The sequence below is a fragment of the Prorops nasuta genome, unplaced genomic scaffold, assembly GCF_024137725.1.
Source record: "Prorops nasuta isolate Cenicafe-Biocafe unplaced genomic scaffold, Cenicafe_Pnas_1.2 PNAS00072, whole genome shotgun sequence".
In the NCBI taxonomy this organism is placed as follows: domain Eukaryota; kingdom Metazoa; phylum Arthropoda; class Insecta; order Hymenoptera; family Bethylidae; genus Prorops; species Prorops nasuta.
Genome location: NW_027116869.1, coordinates 74,032 through 91,308, shown reverse-complemented (window position 1 = coordinate 91,308; position 17,277 = coordinate 74,032). Strand labels below are relative to the sequence as shown.

General features: G+C 33.0%; 2 protein-coding genes across 3 annotated transcripts in view; one reads left to right on the top strand and one right to left on the bottom strand.

Moving 5' to 3' along the window:
* Nucleotides 1–452: 452 nt before the first annotated feature.
* Nucleotides 453–2,907, top strand: LOC136784800 (tubulin alpha-1 chain). Its single transcript, XM_066745705.1, has 3 exons — nt 453–612; nt 1,075–1,297; nt 1,617–2,907. The coding sequence occupies exons 1-3, from the start codon at nt 610–612 to the stop codon at nt 2,741–2,743; spliced, it is 1,353 nt and encodes a 450-aa protein (XP_066601802.1). The 5' UTR covers nt 453–609; the 3' UTR covers nt 2,744–2,907.
* Nucleotides 2,908–3,074: 167 nt separating this feature from the next.
* LOC136784799 (ATP-binding cassette sub-family G member 4-like) overlaps nt 3,075–17,277 on the bottom strand; it is a 30,931-nt gene continuing 16,728 nt past the window's right edge. For both annotated transcript variants that reach the window (XM_066745704.1, XM_066745703.1), the window contains exons 4-12: nt 15,944–16,089; nt 15,706–15,829; nt 15,479–15,593; nt 15,214–15,342; nt 8,997–9,118; nt 8,332–8,500; nt 6,735–6,991; nt 5,313–5,446; nt 3,075–4,694 (exon numbers count right to left, since the gene is read on the bottom strand). In XM_066745704.1, coding sequence (XP_066601801.1) covers nt 4,475–4,694; nt 5,313–5,446; nt 6,735–6,991; nt 8,332–8,500; nt 8,997–9,118; nt 15,214–15,342; nt 15,479–15,593; nt 15,706–15,829; nt 15,944–16,089 — 1,416 coding nt within the window. In that variant the 3' untranslated portion in view covers nt 3,075–4,474. The remainder of the gene's footprint in view (nt 4,695–5,312; nt 5,447–6,734; nt 6,992–8,331; nt 8,501–8,996; nt 9,119–15,213; nt 15,343–15,478; nt 15,594–15,705; nt 15,830–15,943; nt 16,090–17,277) is intronic.

Sequence of the window (17,277 nt, the reverse complement as noted above, 5' to 3'; positions counted from 1 at the left end):
TCTCATTTACATGATATAATATAGTGTATATCGAGGTATCCTAACCATTCTAATGTAGACAGATAAAAAAGTAGCAATATGGCTTAAAATTTATCAGGTATATGTACATTGTTTAGTAAAAAATGTCGTTAACTAGATAAAGTTATTCGAAAAATTGATAAAGAGTAAAGAATACGTGTAACATATCATTGCCATAGTTTCAGTCAGAAAAAAATAAAGTTAAGAATGAAATTTGTTACTATCGTTTTGATTGTGGTATCGGAAAAAAATAAAAGTCAGAAAAACGTTTGCAATAAACTGTTGTTGGAGCTGGATTTGCTACGAAAGAAAAGTAGTTCCGTTGATGGGCTGTGCGGTCACAATTTGACCAATCAGGAAGCGGTATGAGAACAACATCGGCCAATGGGATTGCACGAAGCGAGTCGATAATTGAAGGTATAAGACGCCACTGCAGAATTTTCCTGGCGCATTAGTCATTAGTCGTTTGGCATTTGACTGTGATATTGCGCACGGTTGTAAGCAGAAGCTCCATTGCTCGCTTCCGCAAACTGTCAGATTAAGAACTTGTTCCTTTCTACGAGTAAGAAGTGAAAATCCTCATTAACCAAAATGGTGAGTACTTTGACGATAAAGTTTCTCGTTCGTTTTCCTGATATTTTACGACCTTTTTAACGGTGTGAAATTGATATGGATAGAGGCCATCTTGATCTTTGAAATACCGGCCGGCTCCACCCTCTAGTGAGCTGGCAATGAGTCACCTGTCTTTTTCCAATGAATTTAGAAAGTTTTTGTAAAACATTGTCCATGATTAAATTCTCCATATAATGGAAAAAGTCCAATTAACAAACCAAAAGTTTCATGGTTTCTATGGAGCTCGAGATTTTGTTTGAACGAGAGATCGCTAAATTAAAAATTGTAACGGTCATTTTGGATGAATAAGTCTTTTGTCAAAGATGACCTTGATCTCATTTAGTTTCTCCGTCCTCTTTTTCTTACTGTAACAGAACTTTACTTTGGGCTGATGGAATAAAAGGGATGCAGGATGACTAACGATAATTTTTTTGTATCCTACAGCGTGAGTGTATTTCAATCCACGTTGGACAAGCTGGAGTCCAAATTGGTAATGCTTGTTGGGAGCTTTACTGTTTGGAGCATGGAATTCAGCCCGATGGCCAGATGCCTTCCGATAAAACGATTGGAGGTGGGGACGACAGCTTCAACACCTTTTTCAGCGAAACCGGTGCTGGCAAACACGTTCCTCGAGCCGTATTTATCGATCTGGAACCAACGGTTGTCGGTAGGTATTCTTTGTCAGTCCTGTATTAATAATGGCGTAAAGAGGTTGGTAGGATTATCCAAATTTCTCCAGCATAGCTTTCATTTTGCTTGATGATTAAGTAAAGAGAAAAAGAAATTAAAATATCAATGTCTTCTTGATTTGTTGGTACATTTTGTCATTAAAATTGATAAAAATTGAATTAAATTGAATTATGTCGATTATCAAGTATATTTAGAGAATAAGTTGATTGTAGCCGTGAATTACCTCACGTAGTTTTTTAAGCTAAACAGTATATTTCAGTGAATATAGTAGGAATAATGAAAAATGATATTTGTAGATGAGGTGCGTACGGGAACGTACCGTCAATTGTTCCACCCTGAACAATTAATCACCGGAAAGGAAGATGCTGCGAATAATTATGCTCGTGGCCACTACACAATTGGCAAAGAAATCGTTGACCTTGTACTGGATCGCATACGCAAGCTTGCCGATCAATGTACCGGACTCCAAGGATTTCTGATTTTCCACTCTTTCGGCGGTGGTACCGGATCCGGTTTTACATCCCTTCTCATGGAAAGGCTGTCCGTCGATTATGGAAAGAAATCGAAGCTCGAATTCGCCATTTATCCAGCACCGCAGGTTTCAACCGCGGTTGTGGAGCCTTACAACTCTATACTCACCACACACACGACTCTGGAACATTCCGATTGCGCATTCATGGTCGACAACGAGGCTATTTACGACATTTGTCGACGTAACTTGGACATAGAGAGACCGACGTATACAAACCTCAACAGACTGATCGGTCAAATCGTCTCTTCGATCACGGCATCCTTGAGATTCGACGGTGCACTCAACGTGGATCTAACAGAGTTTCAGACCAATTTGGTACCCTATCCAAGGATCCATTTCCCCTTGGTAACTTATGCACCTGTTATATCCGCCGAAAAAGCATATCACGAACAGCTGTCGGTGGCTGAAATTACCAACGCATGTTTCGAGCCAGCCAATCAGATGGTAAAATGCGACCCTCGCCATGGAAAGTACATGGCCTGCTGCATGTTGTACAGGGGTGACGTTGTCCCAAAAGACGTGAACGCCGCCATAGCAACGATCAAAACGAAAAGAACCATCCAGTTTGTTGATTGGTGCCCAACTGGTTTCAAGGTTGGTATCAATTACCAACCACCCACCGTTGTACCTGGTGGAGATCTCGCCAAGGTGCAAAGAGCAGTTTGCATGTTATCGAACACTACAGCTATCGCTGAAGCTTGGGCTCGACTCGATCACAAGTTTGACCTGATGTATGCCAAGCGTGCCTTTGTTCACTGGTACGTCGGTGAAGGTATGGAGGAGGGTGAGTTTTCCGAGGCTCGCGAGGATCTCGCTGCTCTCGAAAAGGACTACGAAGAAGTAGGCATGGACTCGGCCGAAGGAGAAGGCGAAGGTGCCGAGGAATATTAATTCGTCTCGAGTTAATCCCTCTCTCTCTCTCCATGGCTCTCTCTCTATCTCTTAAATTCATAGAGATTATTTTGCTAAAACGACGATTTTTTTTTTATTTATTTTTTATCTTATAAAGAGCAACATTCCTATTTTTTAACATTAAATGCAACGATGCTTTTTCTCTATGATTTGAATAAATTCATTCACAGATATAATCTTGTCGTAGTCTCATTTACCCCCATCCCCCTCCCTAATTTATAAAGTTTTCGACGAATTTGCTTAAACGTTCTTTGATCTCTTAATAATTTATTTGGTTTGCTCTTTACAAATGTTACATTATCAATTAATATAAATAATAACAGCTTTAATGGAGTGAAACATTACATCGGATAAACCATTCGCTTCGGTTCGTACAGTTGTTAAAAAGTCAACAATATCATGTAATGATATTATTATTATTAATATACAGAAGAATAATTACTATTTTGAGCAATCCTATATCACACTTGAGAGTCTGAATTTCGTAACCGCGAGTGTGGTTAGAAACTCGATGTGTGATAGATTAAACACCTTTTTGTAAATCACAGATTGACGTTGTGTAGTGTAGAATGTACTCACTTGACTCATCACGCCCTTAATGTGCCATTGAAATCACTCGCGAAATAAATGTCGAATTCGAGATATTCATGCGGCTTATGCTTATTTTAATTACCGAGTCATACATCGGTAAACTTTGGATAGTATACAACTAATCACTGTTATTGCTCAATTAACAAATTAAATATCGCGCACAGTGTTTGTCTGGTAATTTGATAGCCGTTGTAAGATGATAAAAAAGCTAACGCTACTATGTCGAGCTTGGTTATCGCGAGTACCAAGGAATAAAATATCTTATAATTATTATTTGTTACATTAAACGAAACAATTCAAATTAAATTAATAACGTACAATTACATGTACGGTATGTACCAACAAGTTACTAATTGGGTCAGTCTCGCTCGCTAAATCACTCGACTTTCACCAAACGCAATTACTTTCACAGTTACATGTATATATTGCATTTAGAGAATTCGACATACAAAATTTCTATGTAAATAAAGTAAAATTGTAACAACCAGCAATTATAATGAATAGAAAAATTGTCTAAATAGGTGAATCTACCAAAAGCACCGCTACTCCCTTATGTTATTATCTTATATTCCTTTCATTCAAATAAAATAATCCTACTAGGGGCAAAATTTGCGATGATAAACAATTTGGTATAGTCTGGTCATAAGAATAATTTTTTCTATCCAATATCGAATTAGCCACTTTATCGTATTATCCCTTCGTGATCTTTCTCTATCTAAATGGTACAATGTTAGAGGTTGAATCATTCGCTTCATGCTACATGTTATACATATATTGCATGTAATATATAGCGAGCGAGATGATATAGAATGAATTTAGCCCAAGACATAACCGATTCAATTTCCCGCAGTATGTTGTTGTTCGAAATTACAATTTCCTCATAAAACCGTGATTTCACTATTCTACCGGATACTACTACGTTAGAATTATTATATATCGACCGATTTGACGATTTAAAACCTGCGTATCAGAATCGCCGAAATTAATCCATGTGCAGTTAATAAGCCAGTTGACAAAATGCATCAGCAAAGTCCTATATCGTAGACCAGCATGGATTGGATTGTCAATGTTTCGGGTTAAACAAATTATATATATATATATAGAGAGAGGAATGATAAATTATCGCTGTGAATTGATTTTCCATCTGAGGAGCAGAAAGGCGAAACACCTTGTGAGAACGAGAATCGTGAATAGTGCAACGACGTCGTTCCAGAATTGATCACCGGTCATCCCGATGTCTGATAAGAACTTTAAAGGATATTTGTAGTGGCAATAGAACTCTCTTTCCGATGGACAGTCAAGTGTGGCACGGTTCAATCCATACATAGCACCGACGTACCTGAAACCAACAAACATATATATACTTGTTTGAATAAAAATACAAAATATCTCTCTATTGGATGCAAGCGAATTCTTTTGATCGAGATAGTTAATCGCAGAGAGAAGTAATATATATATATATATATATATATATAATATTAATAAGAAAGAAACAAGTGTTTAAGTTACAATCAAATCAATAGCTTGGTCTCGAGTAAATACATGATTACAAATGGTAAATCTCAATAAATTAATAATGATCTATATATGTAAACTAAGAATATTGAAGATTAAATTGATTAAGAGAAAATATATAATAGAGGCATCTGTGTAAGGAAGGTAACAAATAATTATTATATCTCAAAATTTTAAGAGAATTATCTTTTTAACGACATTGCAGTTTAATGATTATTTCTATGATGGAATATACGCTAGTAAAGTACTAATACAAAAACAGTGAAGTGAGAATGTGTAGTAATGCATATGCATACTAAAAGCGTTATCTATCGGTAACATTTAGCATTTTTGGGAGTATGTTTTCCTATACATATATTGCAATACAATCTCCCTACATTATGATTGTATTAGTACTTTACTAGCGTATAGGCGATAAAAATAAGAGGACAAGAATGGTTACCCTTCCAGTCCATATCGAAGGAAACTGATGTAACTGCCCCACTTGAGATAAACCGGTAGATCCTTCAACGAGACACCAAATCCAGCAAACATCATCAGTGGTACAGACAGGGTGGGCCCAACAAATGTTCCATTCTAAAAAATATCACAAAATCTATCTTACTTTTTGACCTTAAAAAATCATTGCTTTGTTTTTTTTTTCACTGCACAGCTGCATTCAATTTGACTGCTTATATACTTATAGTACTTAATAGATAGAATGAGAAAACGACCGACCGGCCAATCGACCGAGCTTCTTATAACTTCATCCTGAGACCCTGCGAATCTTATTAGTTATTGTCTTTCTCCATTCAAAGTTTGCCATTTTTTTGTAAATATTTCTAAAAAATATCCATCAACTTTTCTTCATAAGTGACAGGGTATCTCTTATATATTATTAATTAAAGCGTGTTAATAAAGATTAAAGTTAATAATTTATGGAATTGGATAAATAATTAATATCATTTGAATATTTTTCTTGTTCGTTTGAAAAATTGTAAAGACTGTTTGCTTTAGCCTATTAATTTTTGAGACTCCTTTAATTCCATTTAGATAAAAAGAGTATTTTATAGAAAAGATTGATATCTCTCATAGAGTTTAGGGAGTTAAATTAATTTATACGGTCGCACACTCTGAGCCAAATTACTGTATACTCGGCTTAATTAAGTGGAAAACGATAGAGTCGACTCGAGACCTCTACACCAGTGTGAGTTAACAGATAAAAACTACGTTGTCGCATATAAAGAAAAGGTATACGTTATTAAGATTTTTTGAGAAGTACTTTTAAAAGTTCGCATAAAAATAATGACGTGTGGCAAAGAAGCTCCCTTCGTTAGAGTAAATAATATATGGCAAATTTGTTAATCGAGTGATAGTCTCTTAAGAAAGGCATGCAGAGAAGTTTAAAGAATGGCTACATTCAGCCTAGACAAGAGCTAATTAATAGAGCGATCGGTGATATTAGATCGTGTGAGATTGGCTGCCTGAATACAATTGAAACTATATTGGCTTTATTCTATAGAGTTTTTGAAATTCAGTTGAAAAGCTGCTGCATGTATTCGTATGTATAGAGACTCGTATATATATGTGTATAATTTAACAGTTCAAACAATAAAATATACTACTAAAGAAACAATTTATGTTAAAGCGACTTTCTTGAATTGCCAAGGTCACAAGTACTTTTTCAAATGTACCTAATCTACTATTTCCCACTGTTTATCCTTCTAAATCTTGTAAAGCTCTGGTATAAGAATGTATGATTTATAATCGAATGATTTTTTAGATAGGTAGTATAGTGGAGGATCATAAGGAAGAAGGTGAGTATTACATGTATAATATAACTACACACACACACATATATGTATATATACTGCACTGTACTCACAACTACGTTAAAAACTGCACCAATCATGAAGCCCGTTCCTTGAGCTATAAACACGACCAACAGACTAATGGTGAAAAACATGGAAAATCTTGTGATTTCCATTGGTTGTGATGACATAAAGTAGATAATTAAAGTAAAAAGCACGCAACACAATATAGAGATTGGTAGATCCACTATTGTCACAGCCGTGTAAAATGATTTCAGACTATACCATCTGTTGAAGTGCTCTTTTATAAGTATGCTCATCTGTTGAGGGACTGAAACAAGGAAATTAATCATTAGATTTCATCTCGGTGCTTTTATCAAGTTTATTAGAAAAAGGTGTGCATTCTTTAGCGGGAATCCGTATACCGACATTACAGGGTAAAAGCTATTTTGCATGCAGCCTCCTCATTTGTTGACGGATTGTAAAGTTATTGCATGTTTTTGGAAATGCCAGAAGGTTATCCACTAAATTATATTAGAAAAATGAAAAAAAAATGAAAAAAAAAATTGTTCAAATAAATATATTAACATTATTAAGAAACAGCAAGTAAATCGCAAAAACCTCCAATGCACTTTACTAGATAATGTTCTTACGTTTCCAAAAAGTCCACAAAAATGCAAATCCGTCAAGAAATGACCATGTTGCTTTTGAAATTCCTCTATTATTTATTTCAAAAGCAGCATCGTCATTTCTTGACGGATTTGCATTTTTGTGGACTTTTTGGAAACGTAAAAACATTATCTAATAAAGTACGTTGAGGTTTTTGCAGTTTATTTGTTGTTTCAATAATGTTAATTTATTTATTTAGACAATTTTTTTTTATTTTTTGTTAATTTCCTCAATGTACTTTAGTAGATAATCTTCTGTCATTTCCAAAAACATGAAATAACTTTACAATCCGTCAACAAATGAGGACGCTGCATGCGAAATAGTTTTTTCCTTGTAATGTCGGTATACGGATTTCCGTTAAAGTGCGTCTATACTTGCAACAAAACGCCGTTGCGAACCTCGTCGCGACCCACACTTACATACTGCTGTTTCAATGTGTGGCTTGTATTACTTTAAAACAGCAGTATGTAGGTGTGGTTCGCGATGAAGTTCGAAGCGGCGTTTTGTTGCAAGTGTAGACGCACCTTTACAATAAACACGCACGCACGCATACACGCATAATGTACATATAGTGTCACTCTAGTGGGCCTGGGTAAACCTGAATAGAGTTTACTCGCCAAATATATGTTACTTTAAATCAATAAAGTTGTGAGAAAAAAGACGACTATTTTAATAGACAAATGTATAGGAAATATAAATGTTTAAATAATGGTGAGATTTTTCTGCAAATTTTATCCATTTAAAGTAACATATATACATATATATTTAACGAGTAAACTATCGACTACTATCGAGGTCTGTCCATGCAATGTCCCCAGTGCTACCAAAGTATCAATTTCGGAGGCACAGGCACAGAGCCCCTAATGTTAAACATTCCCGGACTCAATATAGTTAATATATGCATGGCACGTGTTGAGATGAAACGTGCCAGATCCTCTCCTGTATTTTTTTAACGCTACACGCGTGAGATAAATTCAAAATATTATTTTTCGCGAAGCTTACAAGTTACAATGGTCAGCATCATGGTAGTCATCATGTGATGAATTAGTATTGCGAATAAAAGATTGTAATTGTCCAAAACTCTTGCACCGTCCTTTCCGGTCGCGATAAATACGGAGCCAAGCATCAAGCCGACACAAATGTTAACCATGATGCGTAGGTGTGTGAGAGTCTGAAAAAGAAAAAGAGAGAGTGTGAGAAAGAGCTAGGAGATCGTGGCATATCATTTTCCTTTCTTTTATTCCTTCTTCGATTTATATAGAGGGTGTTTTGCGTAAAGGTGCGGGTACACGGTGCGTGAAATACACGCGCGGCGCGTCCACTCCACACGTTTCACGCGCCGTATACCCTCACCGTAAGGTGCCATTACACGGCGTGTGGAGTGGCACGCCACATGCGCGCAGTTTAGTGAGAGGAACACGAGGCGACTGAGACGCCTCAGAGCATGAATACAAAATGACGCGAATCTCTTTAACTATAAAAGATATTCCATTTCTTCGTATGACTTTTTTGAAAGCAAATAACAAGAGCTGTCAAAAAGGTCATATAAAAAAATTGAATATCTCTTATAGTTAAAGAGATTCGCGTCATTTTGCATCCATACTCTGATGGGGCATCTTACGCAAAACACCCTCTATATATATATATATACTACGAGCAATACTTACCGCATCTCTTTTGCACATCAAAAACCCTCTTCTCATCAAAATTCTAATCTGGTGCAATAGAGGTGTTGCTTGCAAGGCTGATTTTGGCTCGAAATTTCCACCGGAGCTAAGAGGATGCATCGCTGCAAATAAAATATTATATTTATTGTATTTGGTTAGTCACAGCAATAAAATTACAACGAATTTTCTCTTCCCTTGAACAATCGAAGAGTTAATTGTTATTTTTTCTAAAACGTCTTATCTTAAATTTTGCAATCGTGCCTGTGTATGGCCTTTCCATTTTGATTTCTTTAATAAACTCCAAATTTTTTTTTATACAAAGGATTCCCCACTCTCAAACTTTTATATTTATCACCGTAATTGTTAAACGGACCAAATATTTGCAAAAGAAATCTCTCAATGCAAACGTTGGGAGCTACAGGTTTCGATAAAGTCTTGTGCAAAAATTTCATATCTCTTGTAGAGTTTCGTGTATAAATACACGTTCGTCTTCTTGCATATATATATATATTAGGGTGGCCATAAAAAAAGAAAATTTTTTCCGGTGCTTTTATTTTGTTAAAAATGATGAAAAAATAGAAATCAAATCTTTTTAGATTTTTTTTAAGCCATTAAATGGTGTCGATATCGTTTTTAAAGTTAAAAATCCGATGTTCTTCCACTTTTTCGAGGTTAGATGTAAACCAAAATTCCAATAAGCTTTTATTTTGTCAAAAATTATGAAAAAAAGAGATTTTTGAATTTATAGCATTTTTTGAAGCCGTTAAATTGTGAGAATATCGATTTTAAAATTAAAAATTTAGATTTATTGAAAACGATTTAACGAAATTATAAATTAATATTGTGCTTTGAAAAGTTCTTTTAGTTAAATTACAAGAAAATGTAATAAAAAAAAAACATTAATCCATTTCAAAACTTTAAGATAACCTTGATCTGATCTTCATGGTACATACTGCTTAAGGCTAAATAAACAATAACAGGTAATAAATTTGTTTGTAGCCTTTAATTATTGTCTGAACAATATTTTTTAAAAATTCTTAGTTTTCTATGTTCGTTTACTTTTGCGTACGACAGCCAATATATGTAGAGAACAAAGAATTTTAGAAAAATATTGTTCAGACAATAATTAAAGAGCACAAACAGATTTATTACTTGTTATTGTTTATTTAGCCTTAAGTAATATGTACCATGAAGATCAGATCAAGGTTATTTTAAAGTTTTGAAATGGATTAATGTATTCTTTATTACATTTTCTTGTAACTTAACAAAAGGACTTATCAAAGCACAATATTAATTTATAATTTTGTTAAATCGTTTTCAATAAGTATAAATTTTTAATTTTAAACACGGTATCGGCACCATTTAACGGCTTCAACAAAATCTAAAAAAATTTGATTCCTATTTTTTCATCATTTTTAACAAAATAAAAGCACCGGACAAAATTTTCTTTTTTTATGGCCACCCTAATATATATATATACACTGCCGCTCAAAAGTCTGAATACACTACAGTGTAAATCGACCCATTTTTCAACTTTTATAACTTTCTTCCAAAAAATGGTATAGAGATGTACCAGGTTTCAATCAAAAAGTTATTTAAAGGTCATTCGATTGGTGTGTGATAAAATTAATTTAAGGCTTTGTTTACATATTAAATCAGTAATAGCTTAAAGATAAACAATTTAAATATTTGTCCATTTTGCAATTGCACTCAGCATAGAAGAGAAAAATCATATTAATATTTAATATACAGGGGTTTGAAGATTTTTTCAATAGCTTTTGAATGAATCTAGGAAGAAATTGATATCTTTATTAATAAAAAAGTTATGACGGTTTTAATAAACAATTGTCAATTTCCACTACTTTCATATAACTTAGAAATCAATAATTTTACACAAAAACTCCTAAAGGAAAAATTTGATATTTGGGCGAGAAATTACTATTACTTATCTTGATTATAAAATTTTTTGGAACCAAGATGTAAAACTTGAAAAATGGGTCGATTTTCACTTTACTGTATTTAAACTTTTGAACGTTAGTGTATATTAAAAGCACCATAACTTTTTTAATAATAAAGATATCAATTTCTTCCTAGATTCATTCGAAAGCTATTGAAAAAATCTTCAAAACCTTGTATATTAAATATTAATATGATTTTTCCCTTCTATTTTGAGGGCAATTGCAAAATGGACAAATATTTAAATTGTTTATCTTTAAGTTATTACTGATTTATATGTAAACAAAACCTTAAATTAATTTGATCACACACCAATCAAAAGACCTTTAAATAACTTTTCGATTGAAACCTGGTACATCTCTGTACCATTTTTTGGAAGAAAGTTATAAAACTTGAAAGATGGGTCGATTTTCATTGTAGTGTATTCAGACTTTTGAGCGGCAGTGTATATGCAGTGCTCTGGAACGCTTTGTCCTGGAAGCTATACATATAATACGTTCCGTCGAGGATTATCAAAAATCGAGTTTACGTTATAATCATATTTCTCTTCTTAATGTATGTTACAAGATAAAAAGAAATATTTTGACTGAAAAGCTTGAGGAAAAAATCTCACTTTGACTGTACTCAGCCACGCGTAAAATGCGGTACGCGTGTTCTTCCGACCATGTGAGAATAATTATGGTCTAAATTGGTTCTGTCGTCGCGCAGATTAATTTCAAGCAGTCGTGACCAATCGGTTGAGGCCTTACGATGGGAAAGGAAATAAATTGTTAATTTAAGAATGTTCATCGTCGCGATTTCAGTCGAGCCTTCGCATTCGTGTGTCCAGTGTTTCAATAATGATTTTGATGACCTAGGCTTTCGAAGCTAGCCAAACGGTCAGTGAAGAACAGTCAGCGCTCACCAACTGTTGGAGAGAATTATACGTTACTTTTACTTCCGGGTATAACAGTGTAAACAGATGCTTCGTTAAACGTGAACGTTCAAAATTTAAAGTATACGCTGCGCTCTTGCACCCTTATGTCTGTGTGTGTGTGAGAGAGAGAGAGAGAGAGAGAAAGAGCCTAGAGCCTTGCTTTCTTCGAAATTGGTATGAAGATAAATCTTTTAGAAAAAGTTTATACACCTAAGTTTAATTTACACAATGTTTCATCGAAAGAATGCAAACAATATTTTTAATAATATTTTTATTATTATTATTTTGACCGAAGCATGTTAAAAGATTACTTTTCGATTATCAACTATCAAATTTTTGTTTAATTTATAAGTACATTTCGGGAAAAATATTCTGTCCAACTTATAACCAAATGTTTTAAAAGGCCGTACTTCAGTAGTGGTCAACACTTTTCCACATCACGCTGGTTACCTAGTCTAGCACCGAGTCCCGAACAATAAACCGAGAACAATCGAAGAACCCTATAATATACCTGATACTCTAATCACTAATCCAAAATTAAAATTTTTATATTTTTAATCAAACATATTTGTAATTATTATGAATACATTGCTTGTATTTTTAACATGAAAATGAATCCAAACATGACGTTATTCGGACTATTATTTCTGTATTAGTTATATCTTGCATCTCTCATTTTATTAAAATATGTTAAAAATAAAATTTATTGTATTCCAATATGTCTATAAATAATCCAAATAAGCATCAATTAACCTGTAGCAGAATCACACTACAAAAATTGAAATTTTTAATTATATGAGATGATTAACCTTTTTTTTTTTGAACATAGTATTACAAAATATTTACATTTATTTGTCAATTATATCTTAAACTAAAATTTATATTTGTTAATTTTTTAATAATATATTTATGTCCTTTCCAATATTTTGGAGATTTATTTTAACTTAACCCATTAACGTCCAAAATGTCAAAATTTCTTGCACGTTTTCAAAGTGATTTTTTCCTATGTAATTGGCGTTGAAAAAATTCTTGAACCACATATTCTGATGTAAAATTGCATGCTCTTTCAGAATCCGTTGCCAGAATCATGATAAAACTCACAGGAAAAGAGATATGCTCGATTGAAACATAAAAAACACCTAAATTTTCGAAAAAAAAAATTTTTAGGATTTTTTTTCGAAGTGTTACGGTGAAGATATCACCTTGCGACCGTGATCAAAGGTGATCATGGGAGTTGAAGTTTAACAGGGAATTTTTTTGTTGACCTTGAACCATCGCTTCTTTACAAAATGGCGGAAAAAACGAATTTTTTTTTTCAATCTTCATCAACTTTTTTCTCGAAATCTATGGTCTTTAGAAAAAAATTCATAAAAACAAAAATGCTTTGAATCGCTCGAGGAACATTCTCAAATTTTTTCAGAATTTTTTGAGACAATTTTTGAAAATTCCATTTCACAAGTTCCCCGGAAAATCAAAAATTGTCTCAAAAAATTCTGAAAAAATTTGAGAATGTTCCTCGAGCGGGTTTCCAAGGCATTTTTGTTTTTATGAATTTTTTTCTAAAGACCATAGATTTCGAGAAAAAAGTTGATGAAGATTGAAAAAAAAAATTCGTTTTTTCCGCCATTTTGTAAAGAAGCGATGGTTCAAGGTCAACAAAAAAATTCCCTGTTAAACTTCAACTCCCATGATCACCTTTGATCACGGTCGCAAGGTGATATCTTCACCGTAACACTTCGAAAAAAAATCCTAAAAATTTTTTTTTTTCGAAAATTTAGGTGTTTTTTATGTTTCAATCGAGCATATCTCTTTTCCTGTGAGTTTTATCATGATTCTGGCAACGGATTCTGAAAGAGCATGCAATTCTACATCAGAATATGTGGTTCAAGAATTTTTTCAACGCCAATTACATAGGAAAAAATCACTTTGAAAACGTGCAAGAAATTTTGACATTTTGGACGTTAATGGGTTAATGCACAACGAAGATAAATAGTACAATTGAATTTTTATTAGAATTTATAGATAATAAAGTAACAACTGCAAGATATAACTAAAAGAAATAATGGTTCTATTAATGTCATATTTGGACTCATTTTCATGTTAAAAATACAAGGAATGTATTCATAATAATTTCAAATATGTTTGATTAAAAATACAAAAATAGTAATTTTAGATTAGTGATTAGAGTATCAGGTATATTAGGGTTCTTCGATTGTTCCCAGTTTATTGCTCGGGACCCTCAGGACTCGGTGCTAGACCAGATAACCAGCGGGATGTGGAAAAGTGTTGACCGCTATTGAAGTACGGCCTTTTAAAACATTTGGTTATAAGTTGGACAGAATATATTTCCCGGAGTGTACAATAGTTTCTTCTCGCGACTCATTCATAGAACAGCAAATAGTTGCCGAGTGTGAATCTTTAAAAATGTAATGATAATAATTTTAAGATGAAACCGGCTGCAAAAGGGATAATTTTGAAATTTGACATAAAGGTTGAAAATCTTCTATATATTCTCACATTGAACCTATGTTGAGAAAATTTGTTATACCTATATTTATTCATTTTTAAAAACAAGCATTATTCCGAAATCTTGGTTTTCGAAAAACTACCTTATTTTAAGTTCGATTTTGATTTCAATATTTTTTTTTCTAATTGCCCGAACACCATCTCTTAAATAGAATAAAAAAATTTTTGATAAAAATGAAGAAAAAAGGTTAAAAATATAATATATTATACAATTAGATAATAGTAAAATTTCAAAACCGGACTGTTTCTCCTAACAGGCACAAAGCCTTCTAGGACATCCAAAAGTTAAAAAAACAATTGCAATTGATCTTCGAATAAAGGCAGACCTTGAAAATGAATAGTTTTCCTTAAAATATACCATGGGTGCGGGAGACAGGGAGAGAGAAGCACGTCAGTTTCTTTCTCTTTCGCGTCCATGCATGAGATTTTTTTCTTAATTCCTTGAACATATACAATTATACTTCTCTTTTCGAATAAAATAGCTCTCTTTCTCTCTCTCTCTCTCTTAAAATTTACACTTTATTTTTATAACATAACTATTAGTTTTTATAAAAAAGTTTGTGTTTTCATAAAAAATACTATTTTTGCGATTTTAAAATAGATATCGAAATTTAAATTCGTTTCCACAAATAAAATGTTCTTTCTTGAAAATCATACAAAAGACTTCAAGTGGAAGCGTTCTAGAATGTAGGTACCTATATGTTTATCCGTTATAGGAACAAAGGTCAAGCAAGAAGGCATGGAATAAAAAATAGCTTCACTCGATGACATTGGTATATATATACATAAAAAAAGAAAAATATATTTCAAATTTCATACCTCTTAAAGTTCGCGCATCCATCAAAACGTTAGGATTCTCGAACCACTGCACATTTTTTCCATTTTGTGCACCGTTTACCAATAATTGAATTTTATCCTCCCCATATTCTCCACAGGCCAATTCGATTACTGAAAAATCATCAGCTGCTTTGATTATTTCAATTTTTTCAAATTTTATTTAATATATATATATATATATACCTATATAGTTATACATATAAATGTAGAAAAAAGAATAAGAACAATTAGTCAATGGTGTTTTTACCATAATCAGCAGGATTGTGATACATTGGACATGGCAGTTTTAGACTTTCCAAATAAGGAATTAGCTGGGTGGTCGATCCTTGATACAAACAGACTCCTCTGGACAGAACGTTTACCTGAAAAAGAAATATAATTAAATTAAAAAAGAGAGAACAGAAACATCACTTGTGCCAATGTGTAGCTATATATATATATATAAATGATAGGTATAATTAATGAAATTCAAACCTGATCGAAAATTTGAAAGAGCGATGCACTGGGTTGATGTATAGTACAGATGATAGTGCGCCCTTGTCTTGCCAGTACTTTTAGCAGATTGACCACTTGCATGCAGGACGAGCTATCCAATCCACTAAAAAATATATGATCACGTGCACGTTAAATTCCTTCTTTATTTCTCATTCGTTGCGAAATTCATTTTATCATGCAGCTCGATCGTGAGCAAGAAAAGAGAGAAAATAATTACGTTGTAGGTTCATCCAAGAACATGACTGTGGGATTGTTGACCAATTCAAGGGCGATGGACAATCTTTTTTTCTGTCCTCCGCTCAATCTTCCTGCTCTCGTTCCTAAATGTTCGTAAAGCCCAAGAGTCGTCAGAATGTCTTCGATCTGTTTAACACATGGAAAACAAATGTTTCCTTTTAATCCCACTCTATAAAAAATTCTCTGCATTTAAATAAGCTTACACAAGGGTGGTCGTGCTCGGCTTATAATCAAATTGGAATATATGTTAATTTTTTATCACCATGTTGTTGTATGCTATGGAAATATTTCTATATTTCAATAAGAAAAATTAAATTTGTGAAAAGCCGATCTGTCGAACCAGTATAATTAACTTGAGTAAGCAATTCGATTCTAAATGGAAAAGTGCATTGATTTTTAACATTAGTATATATATATATATATATATATATATATAATTGTAGCTCAAATTTATATGGATGGTAAAAAATTCTGAAATAATAAGGGATGATGAGAAATAAGTTTTGATTCTTTGTAAAATTAGTGTATATATTTACCACATTATTTTACAAAAAAAGGGGTTGTTTTTGAATTATTTTCAATTAAGATTAATCATTTTTGTAGCTCTATATAGGATAATGCAATAATAATCTGAAGGCTCCATTTGGAATTAAACATTCAAAGGCCTTAAAAAACTGGTGAGAGAAAAACTGTTGAAAAATATTTGTTCTGTCAATACATTAGTTTGTCATTCGAGTAGTTTGCTGTTCCTGATCAGTCTTTTCATAGCACTATCGACATAGAAGCTAGAGAATCATGTAAACGTTTGGAAATTTTTGTAAAGCACATGCACTGTATAAAAGAAGAAAACTATATATATATATAATCAAACTAATGTATATTTATTAATATTATTACTGATATTTTAAAAGCCACCTTCTTTCTGCATGCATATAGATAATGAAAAACCCAGTAAGAATGATTTCTCAATTTTTTTACTGTTTGCATTCAGTTAAAAGCTACAATTAATATCCAAAATAAAAATTGAAAAAATCAATACATTTGTCCATTTAAATTTCACTGTTTTTCAAAGAAGCTTACATATACTACTATAATAGTAGCAACCCGACGAATAAAGGCTTTCACGAATCTTATTTTCTATATACCATTGCACCCAAATGAAAAATCCTTTGAGGGCGAGAGCAGGTAAGAGAAATTCCAATTACCACATCATAACGCGAACAACAACCACGTTCCCTGTTGCAGAGCATGTACATCTATAAATCGACTGTAATGGAGACTCGAAAAAATCTTTACAAATGATTGGAAAGTCAT

Bases quoted from the DNA above. Each gene is read 5' to 3' on its own strand.
- LOC136784800 (XM_066745705.1), top strand. The intron at 1,298-1,616 runs GTAGGTATTCTT...TGATATTTGTAG, and splicing joins TCTGGAACCAACGGTTGTCG to ATGAGGTGCGTACGGGAACG.